Here is a 16538-nt window from a genome sequence, read left to right as displayed (position 1 = left end):
AAGAGTGGTGGGCTATTGTCTTGCATTATAATAAAAAAGGGATCCATCCCTGCTGAGTCAGCAGGCCTTTTGTGCTTTTCAAAAGCAGCCCACACTGCACAGCACCCCCCACCACCCCAATAATTAATCACTCAACTCCTTTTGCTTTTATATAGCATTGTACTATTTATTGCATGCGTTACTTTTTATAATGGCATCTTTTTTAAAAATGGGGATATGATATTTTACACAGCTTTTGTTGTATAACAATATTTACAAAGGGGTAATAATTTTAATTTAAAAGTAAAAGAATGTCATGCTTTAATGCTTGAAGAGTGGTGTAATGTCAGCCTGTGACGTTCATAGCTTACCCTTAAATTCTTCACAGGAATCTTTACATTGGCTAAGGCAATTCTGGTTCTTTAATTGGCACTTTATGGTTCTTTACTGGGTTGTGTGGTTTCTTGTCGAACTGTTACTTAATAAAGCTAGGAAGGCTTCTTTGCATGTTATATCAGTTCTTTGTGCTTTGGAAAAATTCCTAATGCGTAGAAAAAAGGCCCCTGAAATCTTTAATGATTGTTAGGCTCTCTAGCAGAATAGTAACGGATTACGAAAACCTGGACTTACAGGTTGTTACTGTATGAGTCAAGAGTAACTTTAGAATCACGACCCATTGGTATTTTACAAATCTGTTTCATCTATTCATGATTTTATACTGTATAGGGGGCTGTTATGGATCTATATAAATAAAAGTTCTTTCTGGGACCTTCAGGTGGATGGGTCTTTTGGGAACCAAAAATAATTCCCTTATGGCACTGCTCTGAAGAATTGCTCTGGCACCTTTATTTTTAAGAGTGTGAGGTACCACACAAGTTGCCTGAAACATCCATCAGCTCAAGTGGAGGAGATAAGAAACATTTAACAGTCATATAAAAGAATAAAAATGATCAATTAATGAGGATGGAGATTATAAAAATATAAAGTGGACAGCCAGTGAGCCTAGTCTAAAGTTATACCCCACATGCTCACTTCTGTAATTAGTTAACGTAAGCCATTCTAATTCAGGGCGTTAATAAGAGATGTAATGATTTACTTCATTAGGTAAAAATACTTAATAACAAGAATACTTGCGTCAAATATTTGAAATGTTAAAACATGTACTTCAGTGTATATAAGGTCTAACTATTCTTGATTGTAATATAAATTTGTCATTTTTAAACCCGTGATGTGATCCCTAGTGAAGTATCTATATATATAATTCACTAAGGCAAGACACCCATGGAAAGCGCGCCGGAAGGGGCGTGGATTCACTAAGCCGACAAGTGAGACACCTATGGCGCACGCAGGAAGGAGCCACGCCCACCAACTCCAAGACCATTGGATACGACGACAACTCACAGAGCCACGCGACGCCACAGAAAGAACAGCGTCATTCATATTCGTCTGTTGTAGAGGCCTCATGTACCTCCGAGCCACCTTGACTGTTCATAGAGGCATGTTTCTCGCGGAGGCGAGTCTCCATATGCAGAGTGTAAAACGGTTTGTGAGGGGTATCCCATGGGATCCTTAAAACAATCCTTTACAACTGAGGTTAAAACACAATAAAGTAAGCAGTCTTTAAAAACTGAGGTTTCGGTTATGACGCACGATCGCGTGCACCATAGCAAACTGTTTTACACCCTACATACAGCAATTCGCATCCGCGACAAACATGCATCTTCTTCACTCACGGACAATATGTTGCTCTCTCCAGAGTTTCATCTTTTCATTCACTTTCTGTTGTATCCTCAGACTCTCCCTTTTTAGACAACTGTGTATTTCCAGAAGTGTTCAACCTTTAATAAATAATTATGCGCCGTTTGTTATGCCGCGGGTTCACAATTGTGTTGTATTTTGCTCTCCAGAGTTCCATCTTTTCATTCACTTACTGTTGTATTCTCACACCAACCCGTTTTAGACAACCGTGTCTTTCCAGAAGTGTTTAGCATTCAATAAATAATTATGCATGACACTGAGTGTATGTCTACCCGGTGCAGAGAGGCGTGTGTAAGCCATTGAACCCCATTCGGGCTGCAGACCATGGAATTCCCCCTAAGTGCGACTCATACGCTCCTACTGGTTGCGTCCCTTCCCTTTGTGCACACCCCCCTCCCACCTCGCGACTACCGTGGTTGGGTGTCTTGGTGGATTATATATAGAAAAGCAGCCAAAACCGCACAGAGCAATGAGACATCTACGTGAGTCACAGGTGCATCTGGACTGTGTAAAGACGACAGCGACTCCAGTGACGAGTTGGAGGTGGGCACATGAACGGGCAGTGCATACTGAACGAGAAATCAGCAGACTAGCATGACGGAGGGAGCTGAATGGACGTCCTTCTCCTTTCCTCCCTTTCCACACCGAGCGCCGTGCACCCCCATCCCTCCGTCTGGCAGGAGAAGGCGCGATGACGGTCTGCCAGTTTTCAGTCACGGACGATTGTGTGTTGGTTCGTTCCGTGCATTGTTACAATGTTGCTTTTCTTGCTGATTTATTACATTACCGATTTTTCAAATGTTAATTTTCTCCCTGTGCTTAAAAATCATTAAAAAACCTGCCTGATTATGCGCCGTTGGCTCTGTCAAAAATAATATCAGACTCTTAAATGCTGACTTCAAATAGTCTGAAGTACTTAGGTTTGAAATTTTTCATTTTTAACCTTCTGGTAATGGCTTTAAAAGGGCAAGGACCACTAGTGAAGAATACAACATCAAAGCTATTATCATACTATAATCAGCAATCTTAAAATAAAATAAAATGACACACCATGAGCCTATATTACCAATCCCCTTTCTTTAAGTTTCGTGAAAGTCAGAAAAGCAACAAATCAGTGTTTGCTTTGTCACAATTTAATCATAATCTGTAATGTCATCAGCGTGCATCCATACATCAAGTGGGCTAAAGCAAAACAATGCTGAATGATATTGCAGTTTAACATAATTAAATACATAAATAAAAAGTCTTAATTGGCGTAACCTGTTGAAATTCAGGATATTCATAAGAAACATAATGATGTACGCCACGAGGTGAAACTGCAGAACATAATAAACAAGAACCTCATATATTTAATAAAATAAAATGTGTTCTTCAATTTAAATGTTTGTAATCGTAGTGAGAAGTCAAGCAAAATGACACCTTTTATTTATTATAAAAAGATTACAATATGCAAGCTTTAGAGGTAACTCAGGCCCCTTCTTCAGGCGAGATGTAGTCTAAATATTCTCGATTATAATAGAAATTTGTCATTTTCCATCCTCTGATAGAGATCCAAAAGAACTAGATCTCTAGTAAAGAATCAAAAATAATATCACATTCATAATTACTGATCTTGAAATAGTCAAAAACGATTCCCCAAATGCTCACTATGAAAGGTAATACAAAATAAAAAGTCCATGAGAAATGCAATGATTTACTTCATGAGGAAGAAGTACATGATAACATATACAAATATTTAAATGTGTGCTACAAGGTAAAGTCTAAATATTCTTGATTGGAAGAGAAATGTGTCATTTTTCATTCTTTTATAGTGGTCCATAGTGGACTAGATCCCTAGTAAAGTATCATAAATCAAAAATAACATCATATTCGTAATAAGTGACCTTTAATAGTCTAAAGCAGTGCTTCCCAAACTCGGTCCTGTGGCCCCACTGTGTTTGCAGGTTTTTGTTTCAACCAGCTTCTGTTTTTAATTGGACTCCTGGGCTAATTCATTGAACTGTTATTTCCTCAAGTTTCCCCACAGTATATATATGTTCTGGCCAAAACCCAAAATCGGCCAAAGCAGGAAGTGTCTGGCCAAATCAGGAAAAGGTCAATGTCGCTGTAAATTGACCAGCCAATGTCCGATCTTTTAGCCAGCAAGTTTGTGAAATAGCATGGGGCGATCGGCCAAAGTCGGAAGAAAAAGGGCACGAGCAGTGATTTGTTGCGCACTTAGTAGTGCAATTGCATCAAGTGTAGCCTTGGTGGCTCTTGTTCAGGAAGCGGACGCTACTTGGTTGTTTCACAATAACTAAGATTAGGTATATAAGTAGGTTTCACATTTCTGTTATCATTTTAGCCCTAAAATAGTGATTTAACATCACTATTGACTTTAAGGGTAGTGTTTGGACGAGGGGAAGGCCGTCTCAAGTGGCATCCGCTTTCTGAACAAGACCCACCTTGAGCAGTTTCTCATGCAGAATGGAAAACTCACTTCTGAATCTGCATCTGAAATTTTTAAGCATCTTCACAACCTTGAGCAGACAGTCTTTTAACAGCACAATGAATTTTGGCCAGGGAGTTCTTGCCAATTCACAAAATGGCCGGCCAAAGTTGCATATACACTGGTCATTTCTAGTAATACGGACTTTGGTCACACCTCTCGGGCAAAATGCGAAATGGCCGGCAAATTCAGGAACTGGCTGAACTTTGAGTTTTGGCTGTACACATATAATATATATATATATATACATATTTTTTTATATATATATATATTTTTATATATATATATATATATATATATATATATATATATATATATATATATATATATATATATATATAAAATATTATATATATACTGTATATATATATATATATAGTAAAAGACTGAGGAGGAGACAGCAAAAAGGTTTGGGGTTTTCCGGCCCCGTATATTGTAGACGATCCACAATAATAAATGAAAAAACTGGTCAAAATTATAAACAAAACAGTTTATAAGCGCAATGCCGAATCATGGTGTCGGTGGCCATTTTATGGTGGAGGAGCCGGAATTGGAGGAATGCTGGGAATGAACCGTGAGGGAGGATGGGATCAATGACGTCAGGAAAAGATGGAGGAGGAAGGGCGGAAGTAACGCAGTGTGGGCAAACCCGGCTTATGGTGGCGGAGCGTCTTTTTTCCTATGAGAAAGCAGAGGGAGAAAGTTAGTACCCCGCCATTCCCTGCCGACGAATGTCTTCCCAGGTGTGTTAAGATCCTTCTGCGGTCTCCCACTCGCGTGTGTGTGTGTGTGTGTGTGTGTGTGTGTCTGTCTCTCTCTCTCTCTCTATATATATATATATATATATATATATATATATATATATAGCAAGCAGTTATATAGGAATAAGGTATTTTTTTCTCTTTTTAACAATATTTTCACCTTGATGTTCATTCTATTTTTCCAGGTGTTCTAATTGTTTAATTAGTCCATTATTTACTAATTAGTGGGTCTGATGCTAAAGTAGTTGCAGCCTTTCATGATTCAGTTCTGTTTGCCTTAGTGTCTGCTCTGCTTTTTTTAATTGTCTTAAATAAGATACAAGAAGGGAACAAACTGAACAAAGAAAGGGCAAAATATAATGAAAGCAGCAAAAGTTAGTTAAGCATTTAAATCTACAGCAAGAATGGAAATATTTCTAAATGTCTTATAAATGTAAAAGTCACACCTCTGTGTTTTCTTAATGTAGAATAAGAGAAGAGAAAAAAAAATCCAGCTAATTAATTGAGATCAGTGTTAGCAGTTGTCACTGATTATGAATCTGTTTGGCACAAAAACCTGCAACCACAGTGGGCCCCCAGGACCAAGTTTGGGAACCCCTAATTTTAAGTGATACCCCACAAGCTCAATTTTCTAATAATGAAAGCCACTCTAATTCAGGGTGTTCATAAGAAATGTAATGATTTACTTCATTAGGTAGAAATCCTTAATAACAAGAATACTTGCATCAAATATTTGAAATATTAAAACATGTGCTTTTATTTATCGATATTTATCATAACTAAATATCAAGATGATGTGGGGGATTTTCTCATACTGAAGTGATTTCAAAGCATCCATAAGTTACCCTTATGAACACAAAATGTCAAGTTAAAATACCTGAAGAATGTCAGCCTGTGATATTGACAGCTTAACTTTAAATTCTTCACAAGTGCCTCAATAGCCACAGTGGCTAAGAAGACTACCCGAGGTAACACACAAGTTGCCTTTGATGTCCATTCAACAGGGATAAGAACAGCACTAGAAGAGATAGCAAACATTGAGTAAAAGAATAGGAATGTTCAAAAAACAAGGATGGAGAGAATAAAGAATATTATCAGAAAGTGGGTATCCTTAAAGGCAACAAATCAGTCATTGTGTTGTCACTGTTGTCACACACGTGTGCATGGGAAGCAGCTGAAGGGCTTAGAAAATACTGTTTATACATCTGCCCGGGGTGCACTGACGCTCTTTCTGAGTTCTCTGCAGGTCTTACCCGGGAAATCCCACCAGGAGCCGCCATTTCCAGGAAGGACACATCACTTCCGGTTCCGGCCCCAAGAATGAGGTCACTTCCGGTTCCGGCCCCAAGGATGATGTCACTTCCAGTTCCGGCCCAGAGGACGACATCATTTCCGCCCTCTGTGCTATAAAGCTCACTGCCTTTGCTTAGGCAGGCAGTTATGTTTTGGACTCTGTTGTGTAACAAACTGTTTAACAATGCCTCAAAGACTTTTGCAGCCGGGAAACCGCATTAAACGGGTGGCTGCCCCAAACCTTTCTACGTCTCTGGCCTCCTCTTCTTACACTGCATAATTATGATCTGTGATGTCTTCAGTGTGCCACCATAAATCAGTCAGGCAAAGGCAAAAAATTGCTGAATGATATTGCATTCTAGGATAATTAAACACATAAATAAATAAGAAGGATGGCACAATTGCAGATTAGTAAGCACTGATGTCTCATTGCTCCTTGTGTTCCTTTTTTCTGGATTGCTTAGATAAGTTGATCAGACTTGTGGTGCACATAGTCAGGTCAACACACAACATTTTTCTAATTGCATGTACATCAATCTCAAATGTTAGTGAACTTATTGCACAACACTTTACAGAGTAATCATCCAATAATACAAAAATTCAATGACAGTATCAGATTAAGCAAATCACCCCAAAATGCCATTAGATGCTAACAGCCAATCCCTCAAATTGGCCCAGTCTTGTAATAAATTAGCCAATTCCTGAAAATCTATCTCTAAGCCATTCAGCACACACTGTCACACATGTGGCTCTATTGCACATGGAAAATGGACCACAATTTTTAAGAACATCCTCAAGGCCAATGCGGACATGGAAGATAAAGGGGAAAGGGAAGAGGATGATTTTGTGCTGAAAGTCACCAAAGAAGACTATTCAGAACCAGAGGATTCTAATAAAATTATAGCAACCATTATAGACCATCTCTTAAATTATGGCCTTTCTATGCTGAGGGTGCAGCTGAATGTTCATGTGTGGCATTGATTATTTAGACATTCTGGGTGCACACAAACACTACTTGCACCTATGCACACTACCATGAAGTAATCAGGTTTGAAACCCACATACTTATTTTATAAATCAATACTGTTTAACTTGTTGTTCTATAAATCAAAATTGTTTAACTTAGTTGTGTCCTATAACAAATGACCACAGTGAAAGAAGATCACCCTTAAAGATCGGAAAGAAAACCTCCAGCTGGAACTGTAGGCAACATATTCACTGATGGAAAAGAAGCAGCGATTGTTCAGATGGCATTGGAGAACAAAGCCGTATGTCTATATAAAATTCAGATGGCAGTCATAGCAGATGCCAGCTATATTCCACAACATTCATACTTTGGATGTTGACTATTGATCAGGTCTTGAAACGTCACAATGTTGGTATAAAACTCATCTGCAGGGATACTGAAATACAGTAAAATGACTTGCATTACAGTGAAGATGTGTGTTCTCATTCCTGAATTTCACTCTGTTGGACCATCTGTGTGCGTAGTGATGATTTTAGCTGTATTTTTGGTGGTTGAATTTTAACAGTGGTTCTCAACCTGTGAGGCGGGCCCCCCATAAGGGGGCACGAAGTAACAAAAAGGGGCGCGCGAAGATGTGAAAAAAAGAAAACAAGAATCAAAAATATGAAAAAAACATCTGTTGAAACCAAAACAAATTAACTTAAACTGCATTCTGATACTAGAACAATAAATATAGAGTTAGATAAATGTCGATAAAAGTTAAGTAGATTTAATAAGATATGCATCTACATTTCAAAAAAATTATAGGGGGGCACAATTAAAACTGTTATGGAAACTCGGGTCGCAAATACTTAAAGGTTGAGAAACGCTGGATTCTAACAACTGTCCTGTATCATTTCACAGTAGTAAGAAACAGGAACTGCCCCATGAAACTGATCTCAGTTTGTGCCACTCCTCAGTGAGAGCCATATTTAGTGTTTTGCCTATGGTTATTCACTGAATGACTGGATATGTTGCTATATCTTCTTATATAATACACCATCGTGGCTGTCTGTTTGTCTGTCCAGGATTTTAAATCATCTGTAGCTTGCAAACCATTTGACCTGTTGACCTGAAATTTGGTACACATATACTACGTGACGTCTACTATCCGCTTTCGCGGTGATGATTGACCCCAAGGTTATACGTCTTTTTATTTTATCTTATTGTAGAATCAACTCTCGCCAGCGATCAGCAGGGTGGCTGTGCGTCACATGCGTATGGGCTCCATTCTTCTCCCTACCACCTTCCCCGTCACTTCCCCTAAGTCTTCATATCTTAAATCATTCTTGAGGTAGATTGAAGACGTAAGTGCAACACAAATACTGACTTAATCTGTTTTAATGTGAAAAGATGCCAATGGAAGAAAAGAAGAAGCAGGGCCACTAGGGTGGAGAGAAGAAGATCTGCTCAGGAAGCAGCAAGCGCATCAACCTCTGAGCAAACGAATGCTAAACATATACAGAGAAAGAGTATGAAGAGTAACTATCAATGCTCAAGTAAAGTGTATTCACTGTACGTTATCATTATAGTTGTGTATAATTATAAAAAGTTAATAATGAAGTTATCTTTATTAAATTTCCGATTTGAAAAGCTGCATTTATGGCTCTGGTTTGCCTGAGATGAGATCAGCTTCCTCAAGAATACCTTCTGACTTTGACAAAGTAAATCATGATATGCAGGTACAACCATCTCATTAGACCTGGTCAATTCACAGGGTCATCTGTGTAAACATACTAGGCTTTTAATGTACTCTTAAGTAAAATAGTATTCTAAAATGTTCTGAAATGTATGCTGTAGCTCACCATGAATAGGAATACAATGTCGATATTTTGAGCATCTGGGGTCATAATAAAGTTCAGATGTCAGAATGAGGTCATCAGCCAAAAAGAGTTGGGGACCTTTGGGACAAAGAGAGTCAGTAGATTTCCAACTTAAATTAAGGGATAACTTTGAAGAGATTATGCCCAAACAGAATAATCTCCTCAGGAAAAAGGAAAGAGAATGAGCAGGAAGATCCAAGAGAAAGAGAACGTGAGGAGTAAGTGAGATATTATAGGAAGGGACAGAAGAGAGAAACTGCAACACAGCTCACCAAAAGCATGAAACTTTAAGACATTCCCAGCAGATATGTTAAGACATACCTGGTGGTTTAGAAGAGCAAAAAGAACGAAGGGGATCATTAGAACGTCCCACAGCAAACTGTTAATAGGAAGTGAAATAAAGGAAAAGCACACATTTGAATTGTGTATGCTGATAATTGGGATTTCCAAATGCAAAAGTGATGTTGTCAAAAATCAGATCCCAATCAAGAGGAGCAGAAAGTGACAGATCACGTTGCCAAACTCACTGAATGGGCAAGGATTGGAAGACAACCCTTCATTCAAAAAAAAAAACGTACTGTAACTAACAGGGATATACTTCATCTGGGTGAAAGGAGAACGAAAGAGAGGAGGATCGCAGGATCTAATAACAGACTGGAGTTGGAGATAAAAGAAACAAGAAAGGAGGATGGAGTAGAAAATGTCAACCTTAGAGACTGAAACATTCTGAGCCCTGAACCGTCCAACATGTCAGCAAGGGTAATGATGGAGAATATGGCTATTATCCTGACCACTGTGCTTAAGCAACTGAGAAAAACTGTAAGTGTCAACATGTTCTGCCCAAGCCTGCTAACATTTTTCTCCGATATCCTAAAGGCCGACTGTACGCGTTAATTTAATTGGTAACTCTAAATTTTCCCAGCAGTAATAACTGAGTGTGCAGTGTCAAGGACTAGCATCCTATCCAGGGATGTTTCTTGCTATATGCTCTGTTGTGGCAGCTTCCCTTGACCCCAAACAGTATGAGTGGGCGGTAAAGTTGTTGGACAGATGGACAATAAATACCAAAAAAAAACCAGAAACAAACATATTTTAGTTTTTCATTTTACAAAATATAAGTAGCCCATGAATAACTGCTTTTAAGAACCCTGCAGCTATGAAATAATGGAAAGGCAAATAATACTAATATACTATCTATTATTAATGTCCTTTGTATTAAATAATGAATGCATCGTTATTTTTATAATTGGTATTAGCATTAATAACACTAATTAATATACCCTGTCATGCAATTCTCAACTCTAAAACTGAAAGCGGCCATTCCAGTAAGAGGGTGGATGGATGGACGATCATAATAACTGTAGCCATAATAGCTGATCGCATCATCATACAAATAATAAACTACTGCTTTTCTTTTATTCTTTTCATCTCTGCCTGCATAAACAAATCGCCACTTGCATTTGGAGTGGCTTTTAAACATTCAGTACAGATTAAGTCATATAACCAAACCTTTGAGATGCAGATTTTATGCTCAGTTTCCATAATTATTAAATAGTGACACTCACTGACGGTCCAGCCACTTATAATTAGATACAATATTAACGTGAAGAATGAACATAATCTCTGAAATTCCTACCTTCCGCTCATTCAACAATAATAATGGGAAGAACTTCAAGAAACTTAATTTGACCCAAAGCCATGAGGCTATAGAAAACGAGAATAATTACAGTAGCTGACAAAGGATTACAATATGTGTTAGACAGAAAATCAAGAAATGCAAGCCATATACAATTTGTATCATTTCTGTTCAACCTTCTGATTATATTAAGAGGCATTTTAGGATGCTTCATGCAACAGCTTGTTGCAAGTTCTCCATTATTTATGGAAATATACGCTTTTAGAGAGTACACGTCAGCACACATTTTTTTTTTTTAACTCTTTCTGTTAATTTGTTCATAGCAACTAAGAATTACCTACATGCACTTAAAGAACTGATTAGCTCTGGATGACATAATCCAAAACTAGTGTCTCTGACAATACTTAACCTGTGCAACTCAGCTAGATGGAGCTATCGTTGTAGATTACACTTGAATTAAGTCAATGTTGGTGTAGAAATGAAGCATATAACTGAGCAACACAAAATGAGCTTTAAAATAAGTCAAAAATCCATCTTCTGTTAAATTAACTTTTTCAATTTTAAAAGTGTTGAAAAAGGAATTGCAAATGGCAAAGATTTGGTGCATCCCTAATAAAGTAGGCCTGTCTTTTTTAATCCATTATAAGACAATAGTACAATTTAATTTCTTTATTCAAGATATTCAATAGTTTCAGGTGCAGAGGTTAGTGTTCTGCGTTTGATTCCCACTGTGGGGTGTGGAGTTTGCATATTCTCTCCTTGCCTATTCTGTATATTTGTGTTGTTTTTAGAGTAGCCCCATTTTTTTCTCCCAAATCCCAAAGACATGGATGTTTGGCTAACTGGCACCTCTAAATTGGTTTGCCGTGAGAGTATCCATAAATGGTTCCTTGCGTCATATCCTGCACCTGTTCCTGCCTTGCACTCGATGCTGCCTGGAAATTGGATTTGGCAGGTTTGAGAATGTTATGTCACATTACGATGTTCAAATTCTGTTAGAAATGTCTATTAATAAAGCCATAATGAAAGCCACCAAGGGTTCAGATTACATCATCATTTTAAAATGACAGTGTGAATGTAAACCTGCAGGTGGTTTGCTACCCACCTGCCGATTTAATACTAAGCTTTAAAATTAAACAAGCAAACCTGATGGTTTTTAAATTTCGACATCTGATATCCAAAACACTTCCAGTCTCTCACATTGCATCTACTGTGATGCTTAAACTTTTCTTCCCTTAGATAAACAGGTGGTGGTAGTGGTGGCATCCACAAAGGCAGGTGACGTCTTCAAACTATAGTGTGACCGTCTGTCGTTTACAAGGTCCACATTCTCGCCATTCAAATTATCTTTTGCACAAAAGAAGTTTTTAAAGTTGTGAGCGGTTGTGTGTATTTATGGTTCATACTGAAAGACAGCCTACAACAAAGGCCTTGGAGTCTGTCCTACCCGAGGAGAAAGCAAACCTGTACTTGTTTGAATTATGGAGTGAAGGAATGTGTACAGCAGCATCTGCTGGTACGCAGTAATACTGCAATTTAGATATCTTCAAATAACATGGAAACAGTCAGGCAAAAGTCATATAACAATGATCAAAGTTATGATTGCATGTTGTTTAGCATATACAAGTAAGAAATTCACTGTACTCTGTAATTGTGACATTAATGATCCTATGAACCTATGCTTATTTAAGCCCATTTGTCACTTGAATTAGTTGCATAGTTTTAAAGCTAACCCTTGATAAACTTAAATATTAACAATAGCTTAAAAATGACAGATAATAATAATGATGATAATGATGATATGAATTAGTTCAATAATAATGTGGAAAAATAAATGATTACTAAGCTGAAGACAAATGAGCTACAGATAACCTTATTCTGGCAAAGTGGATTGGAGTGGCGGCAGCTGTCCTGCAGGCGCTGTACCTATCTGTGATGATGAAGCAAGGGTCGAGTCTAAAGACAAAACTCTTGGTTTACTTCTCGACCTACATCCCTTTTCTTACTTATGGACATCAACTATAGGGAATGAGTGAGAGAATGAGATCATAGTCCAAGCAGCAGAAATTTGATTTCTTCACAAGGGGGTGGGGGGTTAGGCTGATTCTCCCTGATAGGGTGAAAACCTCAGCAATCTGGGAAAACCTCAGAGTAGAGTTGTTGCTTCTCCAGACTGAGAGGAGTTGAGGTGGTTTGAGCATCTTGTAAAGATGTTCCCTAGGTGGCTCCTTTTAAAACTGCTCCAGGAACCTCCCACTGGACCAGGACCCTGTGAATGACCCAGGACATCTATAGGCTAGCTTGGGAATGCCTGGAAATTCTCCAGAAAGAGACGAAATCTGTAGCTGGTATCAGGGAACGCTGGGCTGACCTGGTTGGCTTGCGGCCTCTGCATCCTCACCAGGAAATTATGACCACTCTAAGTGAGGGACATTACTGAGCTAAGCTGGAAAGAAGTTTTCTCTTTCTGTCTTGTATAATGATAATGATCTGTTCATTTATTCATTCATTTTCTAAAACTGTTTTAACCATTACTGTAACCTACTACAACAGCTCTGATTTTGAGAGGAGAGCCAGCCTTGGACAGGATGTCAGCCCATTGCAGGACACCCTGACACACACACATACATCAAACCATTTCTACATTACATAAAATAAATGTACTTGGGATGAAACTGGAAAAGTGGAATACCTGGAGAAAGATGTCATGAACTGTGACATGTCATTTGTGTGATAGACATATGCGCGCCGACAAAATAGCTCTGATTAAAACACGTCGTCAAAATCGCACCGACAAAATCGCAAAAGTTCATTAAATATGAATTACTAGTTTAAAGCATATATAATAATGTTTATTTTAGAAGTCAATATTATGAGACGCGGCATGCCATCAGCACGGCACACAGATAGTCCTTAAGATCACGCCCTGCATATGTAGGAAGGATTGCAGCAAGGGCGTCTCACTCTCTTGGCCTCTCTCGCGATTTTGTCGTAGCGATTTTGTCGGCGCGCATTTAGCGAAAACCAGTTAGCGGCTTTGTCGGCGCTCATTTGTCGGTCGCGGTTTTGTCGGGGTGCATATGTCTATCGCGCTTTTGTCGGTGAACCATCATGAACACTGGGAGCAACCTGAAAATCAAACACAGCCCCCAAAGTTGATATGCAATAGTGTTATTTACTGCACCGCCATGTCCCTCAGGTTAAAAATAATATATTTATAGAACAGCTGTTACCACAATACCATCCAAAACAGACAGTAACAATATTGCAAAATCACATAACAGAACTTCAAGCCAAATAGGATAAGTATGGAAAACAACCTCAAAGAAACTGCTTTACAGGAGGAGACCAACAGATATCTAATAGGTATGGCTCATTGGAACAGTTGGTATGATTTGAAAATTTCTGATTATGGGATCAAACACAAATGTGCTTTGCTTAGAATTCAGGTCAAATCCTGAATCATCCCCATGAATGATATACTGTATCTGTAACAATAAGTGATTGCTGCATGTTGCATGTTGGATAAGAATGCCATTATGCGTTATAAACTTTATGCCTAGTTACTTCAATGATTGCGTTTTTGACAATACCACCATGAAACCAATCAGCTAGTTTAGAACAAGTGCATTGTCTGACAGAAGCAGCAAGGAAAACAAAGCAAAAAGCCAAACTTTTCCCCTTTTTCTTCTTCCTGATTAGCAACTTTTTGAACAGCAGTCCATTTAGCGTGTTAATAAATGCAATGCTTGCTTCATTTTTTCCTAAAATAAATCCCAGGGGAGCAAATCTCAATGTTACCTTCAAAAAGATAATGATGTATGAAAGCATTTATATAGACACACGTTGAAAAGAGCCTTTCATCGAGTCATTATCTAGCAGAGCTCCCGCAGCAAAGTGAACAAGAGGCAGAAATGGGTTTTGTCATTTAAAATGTAAAAATATTACAGCGAAAAAGTACTTTAGCGGCTTGAAAAACACATCTCGTTGTCTCACATGCAAGCAGGAATTTGATGCTTCATATTTCCCCTTGATATAATAAAAAGGGAATTCTAAACAACACAAACATGCACTTGAAAAAAAAAAAGCATAGTTAGTTAGGACGAATGTCCAATCACAACAAAAAACAACTGGTGGTCAGCTGGCTGCGCTGACCAACACACCACTGAAAAGTTTTCTCTGTTGTTTTTGCTGTGTGACACAGTGTATGGAAGTCTCTTACCGCTGATACACAGACTCAAGGAGCACAAGCCTTCCTCACAGGTGTCTTCATTTTCCCCTTCCTCCTGTGATCCCTTTTCTCTTTTTCTTCGTGATGTCCTCTTTACATTCTTGAAAGCACGAGTGACTTTTTCCATCTCTGCTACGGCCACATAGACGCCTAACTTTTTTTTTTTTTTTGTGATCCTCCGCTTGTCTGGATTTGAATGTAAATGCAGCTGACAGTTAGCACAAGCCTGATTTGTGCGAGATAGGAAACACTGAGCGGCTTGCTGTAAAGGCTCTTCCCAGAGCTTCTTTAGCTGCCAAGATCAGCCTACAGCTTTTTAAGATCTCTAGAGCCTAACACCCCTCCTCTCTCTCTCTCTCTCTGTTGCTCTTTCCTTCTCTGTCTCTCTTCTCTCTCTCTCTCGATCTCCCTCCCTCTCTCTCTCTCTCTCCCTCTTTTCTGTTACATTCTCTTCTATTCACAAACATTGAAGTTGCCAAGCTGAAAGGTCACCAAAGTCCAGTGGTTCCCAGCTGGTTAACCCTTAGTACTGTATATCATATAATGGCACACTGTAGCTGGGTGCCAGTAACAGTCTGCTTGCTAAAAGGGTGCCAAGTGATTGTAAATTATCCTTAAATGTGGCTGGCAATGTAGCTTAGCTGCTAAGGTGTTGGACTGTAAGCAGCAGATTTCTCATTCACTACTCGCTGTTTAGCCTGCCTGTCCTCACATGGCATATCATCCTTACAGTGCACTTTTGATTTGGACGTCACAATCACTTTAAATGCAAAAAACCCCAACAAATTACACATACTCAATGGACTGGTGCCCCATCTAGGGTCTAATATCCTTGATTCCCTTCACCCATGAAGCTGAAGCAAATGGATGGACTCCAGAAAACAATGCTTGAAGTGGGCCGGTACCCGACACGTCATGATTTTGCCATTTGGAGTACCAGGTGTTTTTGTAGTTAGCCATTACTCACAATAGGCAGCACTGGCACTTATCACAACTTCACGCAGCTGTAATGCTACAGCTGTTAATTGGCTGTTAATGTAATAAGGGGGTCCCTAGGAAAGTTCTTCTGTCTCAATTCCATTCATCTTAGAGGCAGTGAATCTATAAGGGAGGACCTCCCCCGACAATTTTTCAAACCTAAAATCATAATCATAGAGTGTATATATCTAGTAGGGGAACCAGTACGCAAGCATGATATCTACCCATACATCCATCCATCTCCATTTGACTTTCAATGAGTAACACCTTGTTTAATATTGTTTGATTAATTTTAAACATTTCCCAGGGGAAGTCCAGAGGAAGCAGCTACCTGGCTCTGAAATGGAAAGTACAGGAAGATATAAAACTGTTACAGCATCCTTAAATAAACCCCTTTTTGTTTCCTTCAGACTGGATGATAATTTTCAGGATAAACAATGATACTACATCTGCCCTTGTGATGCTGGCTCCACCTGGCACGACTGGAAGTACATCATCATTACCAACCCTGCTCTTGACGAGGATTCTACCTGTGAGGAGCACTTGATTCACAGAAGTCTCTAATGGACCAACTTTTTGCTTCCT

At 38.8% G+C, this 16538-nt stretch overlaps 1 protein-coding gene across 5 annotated transcripts in view; it reads right to left on the bottom strand.

Moving 5' to 3' along the window:
- The window catches only part of grip2b (glutamate receptor interacting protein 2b), a 435329-nt gene extending 420042 nt beyond the window's left edge, over nucleotides 1–15287 (bottom strand). For 3 of the 5 annotated variants that reach the window (XM_039771127.1, XM_039771131.1, XM_039771128.1), the window contains exon 1: nucleotides 14967–15285. In XM_039771127.1, the coding sequence (XP_039627061.1) occupies nucleotides 14967–15102 (136 nt within the window). In that variant the 5' untranslated portion in view covers nucleotides 15103–15285. Of the gene's footprint in view, nucleotides 1–14966 lie in introns of all 5 variants that reach the window. The other 2 variants (XM_039771133.1, XM_039771132.1) reach the window with 2 other exon arrangements.
- Between the last annotated feature and the right edge of the window lie 1251 nt (nucleotides 15288–16538).

This window comes from Polypterus senegalus, chromosome 12 (genome assembly GCF_016835505.1).
Source record: "Polypterus senegalus isolate Bchr_013 chromosome 12, ASM1683550v1, whole genome shotgun sequence".
In the NCBI taxonomy this organism is placed as follows: Eukaryota; Metazoa; Chordata; class Cladistia; order Polypteriformes; family Polypteridae; genus Polypterus; species Polypterus senegalus.
This window is presented reverse-complemented; position numbering and strand designations above follow the sequence as displayed.